This window comes from Pogoniulus pusillus, chromosome 39 (genome assembly GCF_015220805.1).
Source record: "Pogoniulus pusillus isolate bPogPus1 chromosome 39, bPogPus1.pri, whole genome shotgun sequence".
In the NCBI taxonomy this organism is placed as follows: Eukaryota; Metazoa; Chordata; class Aves; order Piciformes; family Lybiidae; genus Pogoniulus; species Pogoniulus pusillus.
The window spans coordinates 8,432,214-8,454,758 of record NC_087302.1 but is presented as its reverse complement, the minus strand read 5'-3'; the positions used below and the strand labels follow the sequence as shown (position 1 = coordinate 8,454,758).

At 61.6% G+C, this 22,545-nt stretch overlaps 3 protein-coding genes across 7 annotated transcripts in view; 2 read left to right on the top strand and 1 right to left on the bottom strand.

Moving 5' to 3' along the window:
* The first annotated feature begins 249 nt into the window (after positions 1 to 249).
* IP6K3 (inositol hexakisphosphate kinase 3) lies at positions 250 to 8,102 on the top strand. Its single transcript, XM_064173781.1, is given in 6 exon segments — positions 250 to 448; positions 4,187 to 4,287; positions 4,289 to 4,398; positions 5,533 to 5,702; positions 6,380 to 6,555; positions 7,369 to 8,102. Coding segments are annotated over 6 exon segments (1,227 nt in total). The 3' UTR covers positions 7,840 to 8,102.
* A 2,391-nt stretch (positions 8,103 to 10,493) lies between these two features.
* On the top strand, positions 10,494 to 14,153 carry LOC135191505 (ubiquinol-cytochrome c reductase complex assembly factor 2). 2 transcript variants are annotated; one of them, XM_064173836.1, is made up of 4 exons: positions 10,494 to 10,701; positions 12,845 to 12,919; positions 13,195 to 13,318; positions 13,981 to 14,153. In XM_064173836.1, the coding sequence occupies exons 1-4, from the start codon at positions 10,564 to 10,566 to the stop codon at positions 14,073 to 14,075; spliced, it is 432 nt and encodes a 143-aa protein (XP_064029906.1). In that variant the 5' UTR covers positions 10,494 to 10,563; the 3' UTR covers positions 14,076 to 14,153. The 2 variants fall into 2 exon arrangements, with proteins under 2 accessions (XP_064029906.1, XP_064029907.1); XM_064173837.1 differs by having other exon boundaries at positions 10,499 to 10,701; positions 13,249 to 13,318.
* A 1,174-nt stretch (positions 14,154 to 15,327) lies between these two features.
* ITPR3 (inositol 1,4,5-trisphosphate receptor type 3) overlaps positions 15,328 to 22,545 on the bottom strand; it is a 42,770-nt gene continuing 35,552 nt past the window's right edge. For 3 of the 4 annotated variants that reach the window (XM_064173832.1, XM_064173834.1, XM_064173835.1), the window contains 10 exons: positions 21,499 to 21,624; positions 20,929 to 21,101; positions 20,472 to 20,636; positions 19,866 to 20,058; positions 19,355 to 19,450; positions 18,890 to 19,014; positions 18,101 to 18,266; positions 17,300 to 17,460; positions 16,657 to 16,818; positions 15,328 to 16,192 (listed from right to left, as the gene is read on the bottom strand). In XM_064173832.1, the coding sequence (XP_064029902.1) occupies positions 16,124 to 16,192; positions 16,657 to 16,818; positions 17,300 to 17,460; positions 18,101 to 18,266; positions 18,890 to 19,014; positions 19,355 to 19,450; positions 19,866 to 20,058; positions 20,472 to 20,636; positions 20,929 to 21,101; positions 21,499 to 21,624 (1,436 nt within the window). In that variant the 3' untranslated portion in view covers positions 15,328 to 16,123. The remainder of the gene's footprint in view (positions 16,193 to 16,656; positions 16,819 to 17,299; positions 17,461 to 18,100; positions 18,267 to 18,889; positions 19,015 to 19,354; positions 19,451 to 19,865; positions 20,059 to 20,471; positions 20,637 to 20,928; positions 21,102 to 21,498; positions 21,625 to 22,545) is intronic. The other variant, XM_064173833.1, reaches the window with a different exon arrangement.

Below are 22,545 nucleotides of genomic sequence, written 5' to 3'. Positions count from 1 at the left end.
TGGGCGCCTGAAGACCTCATCCCACCCTGCTGTGCCAAGCAGCGGGCAGCAGGGGCCAGGCTGTGCCAGGACAGCGGCGTGGTGGCTCACCCTGCCCTCTCACACCGCTCCATGCCCTGTTTTGCAGACGGCGGTGGTGAGAGCCCAGCGTGGGGGGTCCCCGCACAGCATGTCCCCAGCTCCACCTCTGATCCCCCTCTGCTGCTGCTGACAGAGAGAGGACCTCGGCTGCGTCCTTCGGCCAGCACCATGGTGGGGCAGAGCCCTCTGGAGCCCGGCGAGAGCAGGGCCGCGGTGCTGCTGGAGCCCTTCGTGCACCAGGTGGGAGGCCACATGAGCATGCTGCAGTACGACGAGACCACGGTCTGCAAGCCGCTGGTGTCGCAGGAGCTCAGCTTCTACGAGTCGCTGCCCCTGGCCATGAGGCAGTTCACTCCCCAGTACAAGGGTAAGGAGGGGCCGCGGCTCGGGGTGGCCACCAGCAGCGGGGCTGAGGCTGCGCTGAGGCTTGGTGGGGAGCTGTGGGCTGGGGCTGGGCAGCCCCAAAACCTGGAATCCCTGTGGCTGGCAAAGGCCTTTGGGATCAGCAAGCCCAGCTTGGGCAAGGCTTGGTGGGCAAGGCTGGCTCCAGGGTGAAGCTGTGCACAGCAGCAGGGCTGGGAGGGTATCCTGGGTCTCTGCAGGGGGTCTCTGGTGTCTGGTAAGGGTTGAGTGCTGGCACCAGGAGAGCTTCCTCCACCCCTGCCCTTGCCCGGGGAGCTGGGGGCAGTGCAGAGCCGTGGGGCAAAGGCCCACAGATGCCAAAGGGAGAGCAGGAGGCTGCCTTGAGGGGACTCTGGTCTGGCACTGGGGAGCTGAGCCCTGCTCTGCCTCTCCAGTCAGGATGCCAGCCAGAGTAGGGCAGGCCTGGCCATGAGCCTTCCTACCTGCTTTGTCTCTTCTGCTTCAAGCCCCAGGGGAATTGGTGCCAGGGAGCATCACCCAGCAATTGCAGGCTGGCACCTTTCTAATTCTGCCCTGCATGCCAGCCGGTGGCAAGGGGGGAAATGTTTTCCCAGGAGGGATGAAGCATGAGGAGGATGATGCTGAGCTGCTCAGCACCCTCTGCACATGGCCAGGCTGAGGTGGTTATGTAATGCTGGCACTCAGCAAGTCAAACCCAACTTAACCCCTGCCTACCCCACCCTGCCCACTGCAGGCAGCTTGGTGACCTTGGGGCTGCCTTCCCAACCCCCCCCCCCCTCCCCGCCCCCTTGCAAAGCTTCTCCTGCCCCAGGCTGAGCCTGCAGGGAGGTTCTGGGTTTGTTTTTCAGCCCAGTCCTGCTCGGGTTGCTCTTGCAGGCAGCACTCAGTGAAGGCTCTTTAAACTTAAAAATAGCCCTCGCGGGGCTGAGCTGCACAGCAGAATCTCTGCAGCATCTCTGGGATGCCACCAGCGTGGTGCCAGCCCCCAGAAATACCTGCGGGGCTCTGCGGCTGGGGCACCAAAGGACCTCAGCACAGCTCTGCTGCCAGCTGGATGTGGCTGCAGTAAGAGGTGGGCAGCCCCCTGCTGGCATTCGCTTTGCAGCTGCAGGTCGCTGCAGGACCTCTGTGGGGGCACAGCAAGGAGCGAGAGGTGGCCCTTAGTCCTTGGAAGGCAGAGTCTGGAAAGTGGAGGAGCAAGAGGATCGCAGCTGTCTTGCAGCTCAGCTGCTTGCTCCTGCCTGTGGGCATCTCCCCACTGCCTCCCGTGTCCCTGTGTGCCAGCCCGGAGCTCAGCTTCGAGCTGCCAGAGCAGTTGCAGGGCAGGTCGTTAGCACCGCGGAGAGCAGCACAGCTCCGCTGCCCGCAGAGAGGGAGCTGGGGCAGGCTCGGAGGCTGCTGTGGTGCCGGTGGCTGAAGCTGGATTTGCAGTCAGGGACCCTCTCTGCCTGCCTCTGTCAGAAGGCTTCGATGCAGGCCAAAGCTCTGCTGCCTTCCCCTGCCCCGGGCAGCTGGGAGGGCTTTGGCTGCTCTCAGGCATCTCTAAGGTGGATGTTTGTTTTTCACCAGTGGAGCAGAGAAGTCAGAGCTCCTGGTGCTCACCAGCAGCATCTGCAAAGATGAGTCTGGAGACCTCCAAATCCATCTGGATCCTGTGAGAGCTGCCCTGAGTGATCCATCCCTGGCAGGGGCTTGGACTCAATGATCTCCAGAGGTCCCTTCCAACCTCCCCATCCTGTGGCCCTAGTGAAGCACTGAGATAAGGAATATTTCAGCTGTTCCCTCCAGCTCCCAGGGCAGAGCAGCCTCTGGATGCTCTCCCCCATATCAGTGCCTGCCTGAGCCAAGCTTGCCCTGGCTCCTGCTGGGGCCAACTGCACAGCCAGGGGGAACAGAAATGGTTGTGGTGCCCAGAGGGGCTGGTAGGGAGCAGGAGGGAAATGCACCCAGATGCAGCCAGAGCTGCAGGGTTATGGGATGCAGGGCCCAGGAGGGGTTCAGAGCCCCAGTCTCAGGGAGGTGGCTGCAGACACAGAGGGCTCCTGCAGCTCAGGGCTGAGAATTTCCCACCCACCCAGCAGGAGTCTGGGGGGGCAAAGCCTTCTGTCTGCGTTTGCTTCCCAGCATCTCCCTCGCAGAGCAGGGAAGGACTTTGCTGTCTGTTTGCTTTGGCAAGGGTGCTCAGGAGAAGCCCAGAGCTGCCCTGTTGGTTCAGCTGCCAAGGTGCCCAGCGGCCCCGGCCAGGTGCTCTGGGCACAGCTGGATGCAGCCCAGCCCCACGTGCTGCTAACGAGGCTCTTTCAGCGGCTCTGGCGCCCAGCGGTGAGCTCCGCTGGTCCAGCACCCCTGGCCCTGCTCTCGACCTGCCCTCCCGCAGCTAGAGCTGGCAGCAGCAGCTCCTGCTCACTCGGCTGGCACTCGCCCTGAGCCTGAAATGGCAACGCTCTAAAGATGCCTCTGCTGCCTTGTGGGGCTCAGACAGCCCCGGGAGAGGGCTGCAGCAGCCCGGCTGAGGCTGTCAGCCCTTCCCAGAAAGGTCAGAGCTTGTCTGCCACACGAACCGTGCCCATTCCTGCTGTCACTTGAGCCCCCATGGCAGGGATGGGCTGAGGTTTGAGCTAAATCTGTGGTGGGCTGGCTGGCATCTGAGCCCTGGGCTGCTGCTGTAGTCAGGGGAAATGGCAGAGCTAAAATACACAATGCTGCTGCTGCAGGCACCTGGGTGGAGAGCACCGAGGAGCAGCCTGGAGGGCTCAGGTTCCCCTCGTGCCGCAGCACCACGCATGTGAGGCTCTGCTCAGCCTCCCTGGGTGCTGCTCCTTGCTGCCTGGGCAAGGGCACGGCCGTGGCAGTGCACAGGCAGCAGGCAGCCCATGCCCTGCCTGTGCCCACGCTCCCGGGGCTCTCCAGTTACAGGAAGCAGCTGGCATGCTGCTCGCCCGCGGAAAATTCCCTGCCCAACCCTCCCTCTGCTTCCTGCCAATGAAGAACACTTCCAGCCTTGCCTCCTCTTAAAAGGTGAGGCCTAAATCCCTGCCATGAATCTCCCAGGAGCTCCAGCCCGGGGCCCTGCTGGGTCACCTGTGGCACAGCAGAGCCTGCAGGAGCAGAGGAACGCAATGTTCAGAGGCAGGTTTCAAGCTGAGCCCTGGCAAGGGAGGCTGAGAGCAGCCTGTGGCTGTTCTCCAGGGCTGCGGCTCGAGGTGTCTGCTGCAGCTCAAAGCAGAGTGGGACCAGTGTGAGGCCACTGAGTGGGACCAGTGTGAGGCCTCTGGCCCGTGAGGAGGAAGCTGAGCAGCCCTGGGGAAGGCTGCACCACCTGGGGCAGGTGCAGATGGTGGCCAGGCCTGGCTGGCAACCCCCAGGTTAATCTCACTCTGGTTTGGTTTGCAGAGACTCACAGCATGGGAGGGGTTGGAAGGGACCTTGAGAGATCAGAGCAGGGGTGCCCAGGGCAGGGCACCCAGGAGCACAGCCAGGTGGGTTTGGAAGCTCTCCAGAGCAGAAGGCTCCACAGCCTCTCTGGGCAGCCTGCTGCAGGCCTCCAGAACCTTCACAGGGAACAACTTTTCCCTTCTCTTCCTGTGGCACCTCCTCTGTTCCAGCTGGCACCCACTGCCCCTCATCCTGTCACTGGACTCCCCTGAGCAGAGCCTGGCACTGTCCTCCTGCTGCCCTGCACTTCTTTATCCATGTGACTGACTTCTCCTCTCCTCTCCAGGCATTGTTTCAGTGCACCTCAAAAGGGACAGCTGTGGCAACCTGGCACTGCTTGCCAGCCCCAGCCTGCAGGCAGAGAGCTGTGGGCGGCAGGAGGGCGCGGGGGGGGGACCCCTCGGTGGCCATGAGGCACAGGCACAGGAGGGCTGCTGGCAGCGACTGCACCGTTCTCAAGTGGAGCCACTCACAGCTCACCAAGAGCTTCAGAGACAGGTGAGGCTTTGCTATGCCCTCCTGCTCCTCACCTGCTGCCGTGGGCAGGGCTGCCTGGGCTTGGTGCTGGCACCGCTCACAGCCACAGGTTGCACTGGCTTGGCAGGGACCCTCAAAGGGCACCTGGCCCAGCCCCTGCAGTCAGCAGGGGCACCTCCAACTAGAGCAGGCTGCCCAGGGCCACAGCAGGTCTGACCTCGAGTGTTTCCAGGGCATCCCTGGCACCTCTGGGTCCAAGGCCAAAGGAGCAGCAGCAGTGCCCAGGCACGGGGAAGGAAGGCACAGCCCAGCTCGGTGCCCCATGGCTCCTCTCCTCCCTGGCTGGTGGCTGTAGCAGGGCAGGTCTGGCTGCCCCTGGGGCGCTGCTGCTGCTCCAAGATGTGCCTCAGGCTTTGCTCTGAAGCTGTCCCCATGGGGCACAGACTGCTCCCAGGGCAGGAGCAGCCCCAGCAGAGCAGGCAGGGAGCCACAGCAGGGATCTGCCTCCTGCTGCTGGGCAGCCAAAGCCGCCCCAGAAGCTCCCATGCTGCCCAGGGCAGAGCTGTCTCCAAAGGCCACTGCAGTGCTTGCAGCACAGCACCACCACCTCAGGGCTTGCAGAGGCTCTCCAGAGGCTCTTCCATCCCAGCGTGGTTCAGAAAGCCCCAGGCCAGCCCTGAGTGAAGGCTGCGATGCTGCTGCCATGCGGCCGCTGCCCTCAGCGTGCTGGGAGGCCTTAGTTCTGCATGAGTGGCACCAAGCAGTGACCCTCCGAGGAGAACAAATCTCACTGCTCCCTCCCTCTGCTCCCAGCTCGAAGCCAGGCCCTCTAAACCGGGAATCAACCCTGCTGTGGGACAGTTCGCCTGTGCTGTGCCCCTCGGGTGCCCTGGCAGAGACTCCTGCCGCTGGTATTAGGAGTGGTGCTGGGCAGAGGAGCCAACACACTCTGAAACTGGCACCCAGCAAGGGCTGGCTCCCAGAAAAGCACCGTTAGGGAGTTCCAAAGGAGCCTGCAGGAGCCCATCCTGAGTGCTGCCTCCAGAGCCCCTGGAAATTTACCCGACCCAGTCGGAGGCTGCACAGAAGAGGAGGGCAGGGAACATTCCCCTGCGGAGCTTGCCAGGCAAACCTCTCCTCTGCCTTTCTGTCCAGCTGCCCGGGGAAGATGCTGCTGAGGACAGACCTTCAGTACTGCACAGATCCGCTGCTGGAGGACAAAAATGGGAACCAGCCAGAGGGAAAGAGCCACAACCCCTGGGGGCTGCACTGCCACCGGCAGCAGCTGAGCCGCCTGTCCAAGCACAACGAGAACAAATTGCACCGTATCCTTTGCTCCTCCTCCCCCCAGCACCACTGCAGAGAACAGCGCGAACCATCCAAACCCCTCCTCTGCCCAGGCTCTGGCAAAGCGCAGAGCTCTGCTGACTTCTCCCACTGCTTAGGGGCAAATCCACGAGCAAAAGAACCTCCCTGGCCACAGAGGCTGTTGGAGAGTGGTGGAGTCACTCTGCTCTGACCCGAGGTGGCACTGACAGGGCCACGGTGGTGCTCGGTGGCAGGGCTGCACTGCAGGAGCTGAGACAAGAGGTGACACTGACAGCCTCAAGCTGTGCCAGGGCAGGTTCAGGCTGGATGTTAGGAGGAAGTTGTTGGCAGAGAGAGTGATTGGCATTGGAATGGGCTGCCCAGGGAGGTGGTGGAGTCGCCGTGCCTGGAGGTGTTGAAGCCAAGCCTGGCTGGGGCACTGAGTGCCATGGTCTGGGTGATTGGACAGGGCTGGGGGAGAGTTTGGGCTGGAGGAGCTTGGAGCTCTCTGCCAACCTGCTTGGCTCTGTGATTCTGTGACGGTGCCACAGTGGTGCTTGGTGGCAGGACTTGCACTTGGCAGCAAGGGGCCCCTGGCAGTGCCACCTTGGGGCAGTCAGCTGTGCTGGAGAGCCTCAGCAGCTGCTCCGAGTCTGAAATGCAAAGGTTTGGGTTTCCCTTAGCCTCTGGGCAGAGTTTCTGCTGCTGGAGAATGTGGTCTCCAGGTACAGCTACCCCTGCATCCTGGACCTGAAGATGGGCACTCGGCAGCACGGGGACGACGCGTCCGAGGAGAAGAAGGCTCGGCACATCCGCAAGTGCCAGCAGAGCACCTCCGCCTCCCTGGGCGTGCGCCTCTGCGGCATGCAGGTGAGCACCGCCCCGGCCCCGCCGGCCAGGCTGCGGCTGCCGAGGAGCTCCCTGCTGCTGAGCGCCGAGCGCTTCTGTGCTCATCTCCTCCCGGCTCTGTGCTGCCTGGAGCAGGAGAGGATGCTCAGGGAAGGGCACAGGACCTGTTGGAGCAGAGGAGGCCACAGCTGTGCTGGCAGGGCTGGAAGCCCTCTGCTGTGAGGCCAGGCTGAGAGAGTTGGAGGTGTTCAGGCTCCAGGGTGGCCTCGCAGCTCCTTCTGGTGGCCTCGCAGTGCTTCAAGGGACTGAGCAGAAAGCTGGGGAATGGCCTCAATTTGCACCAGGGAGGCTTAGGTTGGACACGAGGAGAAACTGCTTCCCTGAAAGGGTTCTCAAAGGCTGGCACAAGCTGCCCGGGGGTTAATCCTCAGCCCTGGAGGTGTTTCAGAGGTGCAGAGATGTGGTGCTGAGGGCCAGGGTTTAGCCTCAGCCTTGACAGAGCTGGAGGAGGGTTGGACTGGATGAGTTGAAAGGGCTTTGCCAGCCCAAAGCGTCTGACAGTTCCACTGCCAGCTCCTGCCAGAGCCGGAGGGAAGCTGCCGTAAGTCGCTGCCGCCAGGGCTGTGGCTCTCAGCTGCTTGGCTCTCGCACAGGGGCAGTTAGAGCAGCGCCACGAGAAGCCGCAGCAGCGGCTGGAAGGGAACCGCCTAAGGGTGCGGCTCGGGCGGGAGCCTGCCCCAGCGCCGCTCCTGGCGCGGAGCGCTGCGGGCTTAGATCCAGAGCCCTGGGAGGGCTGAGCGGCTGAGGCTGGGCTGTTGCTCTTTCGCCCTCCAGGTCTACCAAGCAGACACTGGACACTTTCTCTGCAAGGACAAATACTTCGGCAGGAAGCTCTCAGCGGAGGGCTTCAGGCAGACCCTGCGCCAGTTCCTGTGCGACGGGAACCGGCTGCGGACCGAGCTGCTGGAGCCGATCGTGCTGCGCCTCAAGGCTCTGCTCTCCGTCATCAGGAAGCAAAGCTCCTACCGCTTCTACTCCAGCTCACTCCTCATCATCTACGATGGACAGGAGCACAAAGAGAGCACAGCAGCCCTGGGTAACCACCTTCACTTCCCCAGAACAAACTGCCCCCCCCCGCAGGGCGCTCAGCACCCCAGGGTCGACGTCCGCATGATCGACTTTGCCCACACCACCTTCAAAGGCTCCAAATGCAACCACACCACCCACGATGGCCCAGACCAGGGCTACATGTTCGGCTTGGAGAACCTCATCAAAATCCTTCAGAGTCTCTCAGAAGGCAAATGATCCATTCTGGGAAGTCCTCTGGATTTCCTGGTGACCCCCAGCCCGAGGAGTCCTGCGCCAGGGCCCTTTCCTGGGCCCCTCCCAGCTGCTGGATGTCAGCTGTGGGATGAGGGCAGGGGCAGCTTGCTAGGAAAGCACCAACAATGCCACTGCCAAGACTGAGCTGAAAAGCAAAGAGCTGAAGGAATCTGCTCTGCCTGCCATCAGTCAGGTGATTTGTTTTCCTTCCTTGTTTTACTGCTGTCCTTATTTGGGAGCCACAAAGGAAGCCTCACTTGAGTCTTAACAATCAGCCAGGACCTGCTCACTTCCACGCTCAGGAAGCCTCCTGGGCTAAGGAGCTGCTGTGTGCTTGAGCAAGGCTGTTCCATGGGGTCAGAACAGGCTGCAGCATCACTTGACTCATGCTGAGCACAGAGACACAGGTGGGGGAGCAAAACCCACCCCTGATGGTCTGGATCCACAGGCATGAGGCATTGCTGAGGTCTGCCTTGCTCCAGGCATACAAGCAGGGGGACCTCAGACCAAGAACTGGACCTCACCTGGGTTTGGTGTCCCTGTGGGATTCCCACAGGGCACAGTGCACAACCTTCTGTGCCAGAGGCTCCGCAGGGGCTGGCAATAGGGGATGCAGTGACTGTGTCAGACATCAGCCACAAAACCTCCTTCACATGGAGGTTTTGAAACCAAGAACCAAAATCCATTTAAAAATTGTGAGGTTGAGCCAGGGCCTGGGCAGGGAAGGCCTCCTGGCAGTCCTGTGCTGGGGACTCTGCGTGTGTGGTGTGTGTGCGTTTGAAGGAGGCAGCAACAAAAGACTCTAACCAATGTTTACAGCTTTTGTGGGCAGGTTTTACTACTCTGGAACGAATCTCAATTCCTTCCTGCTTGGGGTGGGGAACCTGAGGGAGAATCTGTAGAGCAGGAGCAGAGCCTCAGGCCCCGTTCCTGGGGAGCAGGGCTGGGGCTGGCAATAAAGTTGTCTGCGGAAGCTCTGCCCTGGTGTCCAGCTCTGACCCTGCACTGCACCTCCAGGCTCTGCCCTCTCGGCCAGGGGCTGCGTGGTTTGAGGAGCTCTGAATGCCAGACCTCAAGAGAAACTCCCTCACTTGTGCTTTACTGCACACAGCTGGTCAACTGCTGCCATTTATAGCTGGGAAATTTAAGTTCTCTGGCCCAGCTGCATTGTTTCACTTGGCCTGAAGTCCATCTGGGAAGACCTCATTATTTAATTGGATATTGTTCCCAGTGTTGCATATTTCATGCCCACAAACTCAGATGCCCATAAAAACCCAAGCCACAAACGCTCTGCCTCAGCAGGGAGGGGATGGAGTCATCGACAGTGCTGGCTCACACGGTCCTGTGGCTGCTGCTGACCATGCCTGGGAACAGCTCTTTGGCTTTATCCTCAGCATCTGCACCGCTGCTGAGCCTCCTGCTGGATGTGTCCATCGGGTTCGAGAGTGGGGAAGGATGATGAAGGCTCCAAGCATGCCACCAGCAGCCAGCTGCAGCTCAGCAGCAGGGCAGGATGCCTGCCTTGGCTGCATGCCTCACTTGCCACTGCTCCTGGCAAGAAAACAGCAACCTGTTGCTTGAGCGGTGGTGCAGAGCACCCAACCCCCTCCCGTTCCGTCCCTGATCTCCCTTCCGGCCCGCAGAAATGGACACAGGACCTGCCAGGTGGAGGGGCTCTGAGCCTCACCTACCCCACCTGGAGATGGGCAAAGCCAGGCAGGATTTCCCGGGCATTAGAACAGCCAAGAGCCACAGGCTGAGGTAGCTGCCAGGTGCCTGCTGCTGCCAGGTGCCCTGAGCGTCTGTGGCACCACAGAGCGAGAAGCCTTTGCCAGCTGCACGAAGCAGGACGCTTGGCAGAGCAGGCAGAAGAGAGTCGATGAATGGGCAGAGCCAGACCTGCCTGAGCAACGCGGGGCAGGCTTGAGCCCGGCGGGGATGCTCCTCAGAGCAGTGCTGCTGCCTGTGCTTCGACTCCTGACCCTTCTGCAGCTGCGATCCGAGGGCACGGCAGAAGCCCGAGAGCTCTCCCAGCCCTCGCCGAGAGCACCCCCGGGAACCAGTCACGGAATCCCAGGCTGGTTCGGGAGGGAAGGGACCTTTAAAGCCCATCCAGTCCAAGCCACTGGAGTCAGCAGGGACACCTGCAACTAGGGCAGGCTGCTCACAGCCCTAAACAACCTGACCCGGACCGGTTCCTGCTTGGGCATCTCCCACCTCTCTGGGCAACCTGGGCCAGGGTCTCACCACCCTCAGCGCCAGACATTTCCTCCTTCTCTCCGGTCCGAATCTCCTCTCTTAGCTTCAAACCGTCCGCGCTCGTCCCTTCGCGGCAGGCTCGGCGCTGCAGGGGGAGCACAGCGGCGAGGCAGGATCCTCTCCCGGCCCCTGCTGCCGGGCACCAGCCCAGGACGGGCCGCGGCTGGGCAGGCAGCGCTCGGAGCCGGCTCACGGTGCGCAGGGCCGGGACCCCCTCCCCGTCGCCGCGGCCGACCGCGGAGGTTCCCCCAGCCCCGCCGCCGGGGGGCGGAGCTTGGTGCCGGGGGCGGAGCTAGCTGCGGGGGGGCGGAGCTCGCTGCCGGGGAGGCGGAGCTAGCTGCGGGGGGGCGGAGCTCGCCGCCGGGGCCGCCCAGCGCCCGCGCGTCGCGGCCGGGCCCCTCCCGGCTGCCGTAGGTGGCACGCGCGCATGGCCGCGCCGCCGCAGCGATGGCGGCCGCCAGGTACCGGCGGTTCCTGAGGCTCTGCGAGGAGTGGCCTGTGGAGGAGACGAAGCGGCAGCGGGACCTGGGCGCCGTCCTGCGGCAGAGAGTGGCGCAGGCCTTCCGCCAGGGCGAGAACACGCAGGTGAGGCCGCGCGGGCGGCGGCGCCTCCGAGCCCGCGGCCTGAGTGGGGTCGGGGGGAGCGAGGCGGAGCCTGGGCCGCGCAGGCGCCGCAGGGCCCCGCGGAGCGGCCCCCGAGGGTGCGCAGGGCCCCGCGGAGCTTGCCTCGGCCCTCGGGACTGGCCACGGTGTGCGCAGCCTGCTCGGCCGCGGAACACAGGCCCAGGTCTGCGCAGCCAGAGCAGTGTGGGCACAGGGCAAGGGAGGGGATTCTGCCCCTTGGCTCTGCTCTCCTCGGACCCCACCTGCAGTCCTGGGGGCAGCTCTGCAGCCCCCAACACAAGCAGCACATGGAAGTGTTGGAGCCAGCCCAGAGGAGGCCACCAAGATGCTGAGAGGGCTGCAGCAGCTCTGCTCTGAGCACAGGCTGAGAGAGTTGGGGCTGTGCAGCCTGGAGAGAAGGCTTCCAGGAGCCCTTGGAGTGGCCTTGCAGGATCTGAAGTGGGCTCCAGGAGAGATGGGGAGGGACTATTGACAAGGTCTGGGAATGACACTGGCACAGGCTGGGGGTGGTGAGAGCCTGGCACAGGTTTCCCAGGGAGGTTGTGGAGCACAGAAGCACAGAATGGGATCAAAGATCACATTGGGTGCTTCTGTGCTCCACAACCTCCCTGAAGGTGTTCAGGACCAGGTTGGATGAGGTCTTGAGTGACCTGTTCCAGTGGGAGGTGTCCCTGCCTGTGGCAGGGGTCTGGAGCTGGCTGAGCTTTGAGCTCCCTTCCAGCCCAACCCATTCTGTGCCTCTCAGTCCACCCCAGGCAGCCTCAGTGCTTGTTCTCGCAGCACAGGCTGACATCCACCCCAGGTTCTTGCAGTGCCTGCTCTGTGTCCTGAGCAATCCCACCCCTGTGGTTATGGAGTGGCTACAGAGGCCCAGGGAGGTTGTGGAGTCTCCTCTGGACACATTCCAAACCCAGCTGGATGTGTTCCTGTGTGCCCTGCCCTGGCTGGGATTTGCCAGTGCTGTGCTGGGACTGAGGCCCTCAGGGGGTTTGCTGAGCTGATCAGAGAGGCAGGAACCTGCCAGGCTGGAAGAGAGCTCCAAGGTCACCCAGCCAAGCTCTCCCCAGCCCTATCCAGTCACCCAGACCAGGGCACTCAGTGCCCCACCCAGGCTGGTCTCCTCCACCTCCCTGGGCAGCCTATTCCAGTGCCAGTCACTCTCCCTGGGCAGAACTTCCTCCTGACATCCAGCCTGAGCCTGCCCTGGCACAGCTGGAGGCTGTGTCCCTCCTGCTGCTGGGTGCCTGGCAGGGGCTGGTGCAGTGTAGTGAGGAGCACAGAGGGAGCTGAGCTGCTGCCTGCCCCTGTCAGGAGGCAGTGCCCATGGAGCTGGGCTGGGGCTGAGGCTTTGGTGCTGAAAATAACTGAGGAGCTTAGGGCTGCAGGGAGGTGGTGCTGTGGAATGCAAATGTGTCCTCTCTTGGCCTGAAAACCTTGTTCCAGATCTGCAGTTGCCACTTGGAGGGCCCCTGAGAGGCTCCTGGTTCAGTGTTGGTGGCCAGGAGAGGCTGCAGCAGCGCCTGGGAAGTGCTGATTGCTTTCTCGTGGGCAGGTGAATGTGCTGCACCAACTGGCTCCAGCATCCCAGAGCTGCCACTCCTGAAAAGCTAAGCTGATGCCTGCAGCGCTGATTTCAGTTGGTATGGAGAGAGAGTTCATACAGCAAAGGGAAGTGGAGTGGCAGGCAGCAGCAGGGAGGGCTGGGAGAGGAGCCAGGAGCACAGAGGGTGTTTTGGCAGCCTGGTGTCTGCTTGCTTCAGGTGCAGTAAGATTTGCTGCTCTCACTGCTGCAGGCAGTAGCAGGGCCCTGGGCAGTGGCTGCAGGCTGCTGGAGCTCACCTGCAGGGTGCTGGTGGCTTGGAACTGAAAGAGGCAGATTCAGAGTGGAGAGAAGGGAGAAATGTTTGGCACTGAGGGTGCTGAGGCTCTGCAGTAGGCTGCTCAGGGAGGCTGTGGCTGCCTCCTCCCTGGGGGTGTTCCAGGCCAGCCTGGATGAGGCCTTGGGCAGTTGAGCTTGGCTGAGAGGTGTCCCTGTCCCTGCTGGGGGGGTTGGAGGAGATGAGCTCTGAGGTCCCTTCCACCCTGAGCTCTTCTGTGGTTGCAGGTTGCTGACCCTGAGGCCTGTGACCAAATGTACGAGAGCCTGCTCAGGATCCACACCAACTACTACAGGAACAAGGTGAGCCCTGCCAGGGGCCTCAGCCCTCCTGAGGGGTGCTCACTGCACTGCCCTGCCGCAGCCCAGCAGGCATCTGGGACAGCCACAGGAGTGCTCAGGTGGATGCAGGCACTGCCTGGTGCCTCTGGGCACCCAGGGAGGCTGCAGAGCTCCTGGGCTGTGTGGCAGCTGCGAGCAGCACAGGTGACAGTTCCTGCTGTGGACAGTGCCCAGGCTGGGGCTGCGCCGAGAACGAGCTCAGGCTCTGCTGCTTGGTGACCTTTGGACCTTTTCAGTGCACTGCTGGTAACATCTTCTGCTCTCTCTCCTCCTCTGACTGCCCTGTGAAGTACCCACGGCTGAAGGACACCAACTTCACTGGAGTGACAGTAGAGGACTGCAGGATGATACTGGCCACAGGTAGTGACCCTGGGCTGGAGCCTCAGAGCAGGCCAGGAGAGAAAGTCCTTTGTAGGCTCTGTGGTGCTCACTGCTCCCTGAGGGCTCTGTGGTGCTCACTGCTCCCCTTCTGCTCAGCAGCTGTGAGCAGAGGGCAGGGTGGGAGTGCTGGGTGAGTGTGGAGGTGTTCAGTGAGGGCTGAGGAGCTCCTCAGTGCCCTCCAGGGCGGGCAGTTGGTTGTGTTTTGCCAAGAGCTCTTTGAGCTCAGCCAGCAGGAGCTGTGTGGAAGGGAAGCAGCTCTGCTAGGTCAGGAGCTCAGCTTCTGTTTCGCCACCTTCAGGAACTCTTCTCCCCGAGCAGCCCTGGCCGGAGCAGGAGGGGCCATGGTGGAGGAGGGCTCTCAGTCAGCTCAGTTGTTGTGTGCTCTGTAGGAAGCTGATGCAGTTTTGTTCTGCTCCAGTTCCTAACTTGGGTTGCTGTGCATGGAAACTGGATATTAGGTGTAAGTGATGAGGGAGTCCCCACACAGTTGAGTGGAAGGGAAAAGAAAGCTGCCTGAGGCCCTCAAATGGAATTGCAGTAGGATGGAAAGGCAAAGATTGGTAAGGCAAAGCTGCTGGAAGAGGTCCTTTGGTTTTCTGCTTTCCTCCCCCTTTCCCCAGCTCTCTCTCTGCCTTTTGCAGACATCCTGAAGCAGATGGAAGAGATGAAAAAAGGGACATGGAGGAAGCTGAGAGAAAAGTTCTCTGCCAAGAAACCTGAGGAGGACTCGAAGTGAGAGGCAGCCCCCAGCTGCCACTGTACATATGTGCAAGGCTCTGTGTGGCCAGGAGGAATAAAGCATTGATTGCTCTTAGCTACAGCAGCCTGGGGCAGACCTGCACCTGGCACCTTCCTTTAGTGCCTTCCCTAGAACTCAGGGCTGTAGCTCAAGCTGCCTGTGCTGGAGCCATGCTGGGGTGGTGCATCATGTTGGGGGGAGACCTCTGTGGAGTTCAGACCTGACCCTTGGGCTTCCAGCAGGAGCTGCACTGAGGAGCTGCAGCCATGGCAGCTCTGACAGGAGTGCTGTGGGGCTGGACCTGTGCTGCTGTCTGTCTGCACTGGCACCGAGGGGCAGCTTTCCTGCCTGTGTTTTGCCTTGAGGAAGGACCCAGGAGAGGGCTGAGGGTGACCTTGCCATGGTGCCAGGGGAGCAGGGCAGCAGTTCAGTGACAGCTCAAAGGCTGCAGCAGTGTGAAGGTTCTGGGTGGGTTACTGAGGGCTTAATGACACAGTCAGGATCCTGTGGGCTGGCAAAGCCCTTTCAGCTCATCCAGCCCAACCCTTCTCCATCTCTGCCAGGGCTGGGGCTGAGCCCTGGCCCCCAGCACCACATCTCTGCAGCTCTGAAACACCTCCAGAGGTGAGGATTCTACCACCTCCCTGGGCAGCCTGGGCCAGGCTTTGGCAACCTTTCAGTGGACAATTTTCTTCTCGTGTCCAACCTAACCCTCCCCTGGGGCAGCCCGAGGCCAGCTCCCCTTATCCTGTCACTTGTTACCTGGCAGAGGAGACCAACACCCACCGTGCTCCAGCCTCTTGCTGGCTGTTGGGGCCATAAGCAGCTCTGAGTGTGGCTGTCCCCTCCCCGTGGGCCACTTTGACTCCTCTAAAGCTTTACTGCGTTGTTCTCTGCAGGCAGAGGCACAGACCTGCAGCTGGGCTGCCTGCAGCACTGCCTGGTGTCTAGAGCACAGCTATGCCAGGTGCTGCTTGGCTGCAGGCAGCTCCAGCAGCTGCTCCTTTGTGTCTCTGAAGGGCTTTTTCCTGGCCAGGAGTGAAAGAATTGGAGAGTTTGCTTCAGAGCTTCAGGAATCAAAGGTGGTGGTGAAGGTGCTTGGTGCTGGCAGCATTTAGGCTCTGCCTGGAGCATCCCCCAGCAGCTCAGCGCTTAGCAGCCAGAGCCCAGGCTTGGCTGCAGCTCCTTGGCTGCTTCTCCACTCTGCCAGCCCCAGCAGCGTGCACAGGAGGAGCTCCCAGGCCACGGCTACGTTTTTATGGTGACTGTTGGTGTTTAATTTAGTTAAGGCAATTTACACTTCGGTTCTTAAGTAACAAAAACAACCAAAGAAACCCCAAAACAACAACAAACCGACAACGACAGAAGTACAACATTACCCCAGAGATGAGACTAAACCACAGGACAGCCCTTCACAGTGACCTCTAAACCTGCAGCCTCCTCCTCCTCCCGAAAGGTCCTCAGGCCACAGACGGCAGAGGACTGGTCCACAGCAGGACCACTCAGCGCCTCCACCTGGCGAGTTCAGCTAACAACTCCCTTACTCCAGCTCTGCTCTCCTGCAGCCCAGGGACAGAGAATACAGGGAGAGGGAGCAGGGAGAGGGAGCAGCGCGGGGCAGGCAGTGCCTGGCTTGCAGAATAAGTTAAACAGTGCAGCCCTACAGCTACTTACACCACCCCCAGCGGCACCTCCGCGGGGCGTAGCGCATGGAGAGAGGGACAGTGCCCTCCCCACTGGCGAACTAAGAGCTACTGCAAGGAGCAATGCGAGTCCTGGGGAAGCTTTCTACCCCCAGGGCAGCAGAGTCGGCTGTGGGGGCTGGGCTGTGGCTGTGGGGCAGGGCTGCGGGTGTGGGGCAGGGCTGCGGGGCCAGGCTCTGCTCCGGCATTGCTTACAAGCGCTTAGGGACAGTGGTGCCTGAAGCTCTCCTGCGTGGTGCTGCGGGCAGGGGTGGCCATGCCTGGAGCCCAGGCACAAGCAGCCTCGTAGCTGACGCCTGAGTGCAGCCCCCCCGTGGGCGAAGCTGGTGCTGCTCCTGGCGCTCAGTGGTTCATGGTGTTCTGCACATCCACGAACCCCATCCTCTGCCTGCGCTTCCGCTGCTCGGTCATCTGGAGATGGGAGAAGGACACAGGTGAGGCAGGAGTCCAGGCCCTGGCTCTTCCCCAGCACCCTCCTCGAGTGTCTGACTGGCTAAGGATGCTTTCAGCACCTGCCAGAGTGCCCTGATTGGACTGCAGCTGATGAGAAGTCCCAGGCATGCCCCACCAAGAGCTGCAGGAGCCCTTTGCTTTGTGTCTGGCGTTAGCATGGAACCATGGAATGGTTTGGGTGGGAAGGGACCTGGAAGGCTCAGGCAGTCCAACCTCCCTGCACTCAGCAGGGACATCTGCAGCTAGACCAGGATGCTCAGAGCCCCAAATGACCTGTCCTAGAATGGGCCCAGGGCTGGGCCCCCCCCACACCTCCCTCCTAGTACAGAACTCCGTGCCAGCGTCCCAGCCCTGCTGGCTCAGCCTGGTTCTTCCTCTGCTTCCCAGTCTGCTCTGGGCAGGGCAGCAGCTGCCTGCAGTACCTGCTCCTTCAGCTCGTTCAGCTGGGAGGTGAGGTGGGACACCAGCTTCATGGTGGTGTTGAGCTTGTCCTGCAGGTTGCGGATCTCGTTCTGCTCCCCCTCCCCCTCGTTGCTGACCAGGGACATGGCTCTCATCCGCGGGAACCAGTCCAGGTTCTTGTTCTGCAGGGGCAAGCAGGAGAGGAGATGAAGAGGAGGGAAGAGCCCTGGTGGGGTGTATCAGGAAGCTGCCTGTGCTCAGGGATGAGAGAGACTCCCCGAGGCTCGTTTCGGCTGTGCCTTTGCCAGCCAGGAGCAGTCTGCTGCTGAGGTCCTTTGGCTTAGTTCTCTGAGCTCAAGCTCAGAAGATTTTCTTAGTTTCTTTTCTAACTTTCCCCTCCCTCTGCCTTGAAATCCTCTCTGAGTCCCAGCCTGTGCTGCTTGGCCTGAGCCCGAGACACACAGCGCAGGACATCGAACAGAGAAGGTGCTGCTGGCCGGGCCGAAGAGAGGAAGCAAACAGCCAAGGACTGAGGCACAACAATGACCACCAAACACCTTCCAAGGGCTCCTTCTCAGCTCCCTTTCCTCTCTGGCCAGCTGCTTCCCGGCAGCTCCTTCCCTGGGGCAGGGCAGCTGGTGGCAGCCCTGCGAGGACACTCACCTTGATCATCTGTGCCACGTAGCTCTCCGGCCCCGTGTAGTCTGTCTTGTTCTTCACCCGCACCAGCACGATGAAGTACAAATAGTTCCACATGTTGTGCTCGTACTTGATGTGCTCCTCGAAGGACACTGTCTTGTTGTCGAACTTGTCCCGCTCCAGCCCTGCCGAGGCAGCCGCGCCCGGAGGGCAGGGAGGAGGTGGGGAGAGGGCAGGGAGGACAAGATGGGGAGAGGAGGAGAAAGTAGGTATGAGCAGGGGGCAGGTAACTGCTCCCTCCCGGGGGACCTCCCAGGAGTGCTGTCAGTAAGGAGCTGGCGTCCAGCACAGCAGCAGTGCCCACAGGAGCAGCAAGAACCCAGCTGCGGCTGTGGGAGGCTTCTGGCTGAAGTGCTCCCAGCTGTGCTTGCTGCCCAGTGGCTCTGGGCTCCAAATCAGGCTCAAGAGGTTGGGGATTTGCCTTTCTGACAAAGTACATTTCATGTCAGGATGCTGCCTGGGAGCTTCTCAGGGCATTCTGCTGCGTTGCCTTTGCTTAGCAAGATGGTGCTGAGGAGAGCTCTTGGCACTGACCCCCTCCCCAGGCTTTAGTTAACTCCTCCCTAGCAGCAGGTGAAGAACACCACAGAACATTTCCCCTCTCTGGCTGTGCCCTTTAAGCCTCTTCAGGCTGCAGGGACCCAGCAGGGAGCAGAGGTTTTGCTGTGACCTAAATGAACACCAGAAAGCAGCTGGGAGCTGCCCTCAGCCTCAGGGGGCAGGGAGAGCTGTGGGGCAGTGCCCACCCCCAGGCTGCAGGCTCACCACAGATGAAGCAGGTGGTCTTCAGGATCTCCTCCTTCTTCTGCTTCTCGCTCCTCAGGTCTGCAAAGGTGTCGATAATGACCCCAAAGATGAGGTTGAGGACGATGATGATGACGATGAAGAAGAAGAGGAGGTCGTAGACAACCCGAGCAGGGAACAAGGACTCCTGGAAGGAATCAGAATCACAGAGCCATGGAATGGTGAGGCTGGAAGGGACCTCTGGAGACCATCCAGTCCAACCCCACTGCTCCAGCAGGACTCCACAGCCTCTCTGGGCAGCCTGCTCCAGGCTCCAGCACCCTCACAACAGAGAAGTTTCTCCTCCACTTGAGGCAGAAATGGACCAGGGCAGAGCAGAGGTGGAGAAGAACCTCCCTGGACCTGCTGGCAATGCCCCCAAGGAGACCACTGAGGCCTTCTGGCCAGGAGGGCACTTTGCTGTGCCGTGGGTGAGTCATTGTCCACCAGGACCCCAGGGCCCTTCCCAGCAGGTCCCCCCTCACCTGCACTGCTGCAGGAGGCTGTTCCTCCCCAGGTGCAGGACCCTACACTTGTCCTTGTTGCACTTCATGAGGTGCCCACTTGGGATGAAAGGGATCAGAGTGTGTGCTACACATCCCTGTGCCAGCCCACCCTGCTGGGCTGGGGGTACCAGAGGAGGAGAGGGCGAGGAGGCAGAGGGCTGGCAGCGTCAGAGCTGCCGGGCAGGAGGCAGTGAGGGCAGCGGCGGAGCTGCGCGGGCAGCAGGGCTGGGCAGCAGGAGGGGCTCCAGGGGCCGCCCACACTCACATCCTTGGAAGGCTTCCGCAGGATGTCCCCCACGCCCCCTCCGTTCCGCAGGCCGTGGTTGAGGACAGTGACGATGCACATCAGCAGAGTGTCACAGGCTCGCTCCCAGGGGTCAGCCTCTGCTGCTGGAGAGCAGAGAGGGCAATGAGAGCAACAGAGCCACAGCACCCACAGCACCCACGCACCAGAGAGCCTCCCGAGCCGTGGGCAGGGCTCCTGCCGCCGTGGCCCTCCCAGCCAGCAGCTCCTCGCTGGGGAGGTCTTTGCCTGGGGCTCCTTCAGCTCCCACCCTCCTCTCTGCCTAAGCCGAACCTCCCTCACCCCTCACCGCTCGCCGTGCCAGGGGCGCTGCCGAGCTTGCAGGCTCCTACCCAGCAGGTGCCAGGAGGAGGAGTTTTTGTGCCCACCTCTGAAGAGCTGGGAGAGGTTTGGTGACCCAGCAGCCCTCCTCCGGAGCTGCCTTACCTTCCAGAGCAGTGGGCACAGCAGAGCAGCTGATTTTGTCCCCACTGCACGACTCCATGAAGGTCTCCATGTTCCTTTGCATCCCCAAGGGGTCCTCTGCCAAGCACAAGAGGGCACAGAGAGTCAGCCTACCACAGCCAAGCTCTTTGTGGCTGCCTCAGGTTCTCTTGTAGCTTCCAAGCTGCTGCTTCACCCTCTCCTGGCCCTTTTCAGCTCTGAAGTCTCCTGCTCAGCTTTCAGCAAGAGCTTCACAGTGCTAAAGCTTTGACTTGCAGCTGTGCCCTCCACTGCTCCTCTGCAATCCTAACCCCCCCACACCCACTCCAAAGCAGCACGAGGGCCCCAGGGGTCCCAGGCAGATGTTTTCTGGGCCATGCCCAAGAAGTCAGTGCCAGGGGGGTGAAGCCAGGCTGCAGAGAGGCACACAGAGGGAGCAAAGCTGCAGCCTGACCTTGGCCCCCTTGGCACCAACTCTTGGTCCCAGCCCCTCTCTATCTCAACCCACAGCAACCTTTGGCTTTGCTGTCTGGCAGCCTGTCCACCTCCAGGATGAAGTCATCCTTCAGGAAGAGGAAGCCCACGATGGAGAAGAGGTAGACCAGGATGAGAGCCAGCAGGGCTGTCAGCAGGATGGAGCGGCCGTTGCGCGTCACGCTCTTGATGACGTTGAACAAAGTCTCCTCCCGGTAGATCAGGTCAAAGAGCTGGAAGGAAAGGGGCAAAGGAATGCTGCAGGGAGGCTTTGCCTCACCCTCCCAGGCCTCAGATCTTTGGGTGGCTCAGCAGACCTCAGCTGAACCTTCTTGGGTCAAGCATTTCGGTTTCCTAGCTTGCTCTAGGCAAGCAGGGGAGGATGAAGAGAGCTCAGCCTCAGCAGGAGAGCCCAGAAGAGGACATCTCCACCTGCCTCTGCCCCAGCAGCTCCCCTTGGCCCCCAGCAGAGCCAGAGAAGCACAGAGCAGGGATCAGAAAGAGGGAGATGGCAAAAGAGCAGCAGAGAGATGCCAGGAGGCAGAGCTCAGCCCCCACAAGGACTGCAGCAGGGAGTGGCTCTCCTGGCAGGTGCCCCTCAGAGGGCAGAGGCTGCCCCCAGGGCCCAGAGCTGCACTTGGTGTACCAGGATGCTGTAGAAGAGTTCGTGCACGAAGAGCCCCAGGACGCTGGTGATGATGTAGCCAACGTGGTAGAGGAACTCCACGTCCATCACCATGGCCTTGTACCCACGGATGAAGGTGCCACGGTTGCCCACGAAGCTCACCACGAACACAATCTTGTTGGTCAGCTGGGGAGCAGCCAGAGAAGGGGAGGGGTTGGCATCTGCAGCCTCCTGAGCTTGTTTTCAGCAGGTGGAGAGTCACAGAGCCCTCAAAGGTCACTGAGTCCAGCTGCTGGCCCAGCACTGCTGTGCCCACTGAACCATGGCCCATGCTGCCATGGGCACAGGTGTCCTGAGCACCACCCCCCTGGGCACCACTACTGCCTCCCTGGGCAGCCTGGTCCAGTGCCTGGCCACATTGCTGCTCTCCTCCCACCCTGCCCTGCCCTGGCACAACCTCAGCCCTGGGCTGACTCACGTTGAGGGCGCCCAGGATGTGGAGGGTGAGTCCAATGCCCAGGTAGTAAATGGACCTCAGGATCAGTGCCACCAGCAGGGGCCTGACCCCGTAGCGCTTGGTGAACAAGGCCATGATGGAGAAGCAGATCAGGATCCAGAAGAGCAGTGAGATCAGGGGGGAGTCCAACACTCCTGGGGAGGGGAGAGCCACAGAGGTTCAGTGGCAGGAGGTTCAGGGCAGGCTGGCAGCCAGGCACAGTGCTGCTGCCCAGGCTGTCCAGAAAGCCTCCTGGGGTGGTTATCAGAGGGCAGGGGGAGAGGCCTGGTGGCAGGCACTGGCTGGGATGGTTCCTGCTGACACAGAGGCTCTGCCACTGCATCGCTCCCTGCACAGCCCAGGGAGCAGAGGCTCTTCCCTGGCAGGGCTGGCACCTGGCAGCTTGGCTCAGCCCCTTCCTCTGAGCAGCAGAGTGCTGGGGGCTTTAGGAGCCAAAGGGAGAGCTGGGGAGGGGGAGGACAGCTCAGGGATCAGCTTTCAGCTGTGCCCTTTTGGTTCCACCCTGGCAGCAGTAGGCACTGAGACGCTCACCCATGGAAGTGGCTTCCACGTAGGGGTAGAAGAAGGCGATGATGATGTTGATGAAGACAGCCAGGTTGAAGGAGATGCTGCCCCAGAGCGTCATTCTGCGGGAGAACCAGTACATCAGCGGCATGCCTGGGGGGAGAGGAGGCAAACAGCTCACACACCCGCTGCAGCCCTGCCGCCAGCCCCGGGGCACGCAGCCACCTCCCACCTCCTCCACAGCGTTCACAGAGCTGCCCCTCCCTGCCGAAACGGAGCCCCAAGGGCTCCTGCTCACCTCCTGCCTGCTCAGTCCCTTGACCTGCTCTGGCACCTTGGAGCTGGCTCAGCTCCATCCTCCTCCTCCCCCACCTCAGCCTCTTCAGAGGAGGCTCTCTCTGTTTTCAGCACTGCTGCTGGCCCCAGGAGCAGACCAAGGCAGCAGCTTCCCAGCCATGCTGGCAACTGCTTCCTGCTGAATCCCTGAGCTTGCTCTGCTTGGGTCTCCAAACGCCTTTGGAGCTTCTGCCCAGGCCTTGGAGACTTTTATCTTGCTCCTGGTATTTTAGGCCAGGACTTCCAGCCAGCTGCAGCCCTGGGGGCAGCTGGAGCAGGGCTGCAGGGGCAGAGGAGCTTGGGCTGTTTCCCACGAGGAGCTCTGCCCCTGGCTCAGCAGAAGGCAGCAGTGCAGGGAGGAGCTTTCCGGGGGCAAACAGCCACAGGTGGCAGCCCAGGAAGGGGCTGCAAGCTGCATGCCAGGCTGCCAGGGCACTGCACTAACAGGCACGGAGGAAAACCACCCCTGGGGTCCTGGTTGACTCCTGGAAGCTGCCAGCTGCGCTGTGCCCTGCAGAGCCAGGGGCACAGCGAGCTCAGGGCTGTGACTTGCAGTTAGAGACTGGGGATCACCTCCCAGGGGCAGCAGTGGATCCCCCTGCACGGGGCAGCCTGAGGGCTCAGCCTGGCAGGGTGCTGTGCCAGCTGCTGTTACCTAGGAAGGTCCTCGGGGTCCCTCCCACCCTGGCACTCGGATTCTGTGAGTGCAGGCCGCTGCCAGGCTGCCAGGCAGGGCAG

Excerpts from the sequence above, each read along its gene's own strand:
- LOC135191505 (XM_064173836.1), top strand. The coding sequence starts at position 10,564 with ATGGCGGCCGCCAGGTACCGGCGGTTCCTGAGGCTCTGCGAGGAGTGG. Across the intron at positions 10,702-12,844 it reads GCCAGGGCGAGAACACGCAG|GTTGCTGACCCTGAGGCCTG; the intron begins GTGAGGCCGCGC and ends CTGTGGTTGCAG. Across the intron at positions 13,319-13,980 it reads CAGGATGATACTGGCCACAG|ACATCCTGAAGCAGATGGAA; the intron begins GTAGTGACCCTG and ends TGCCTTTTGCAG.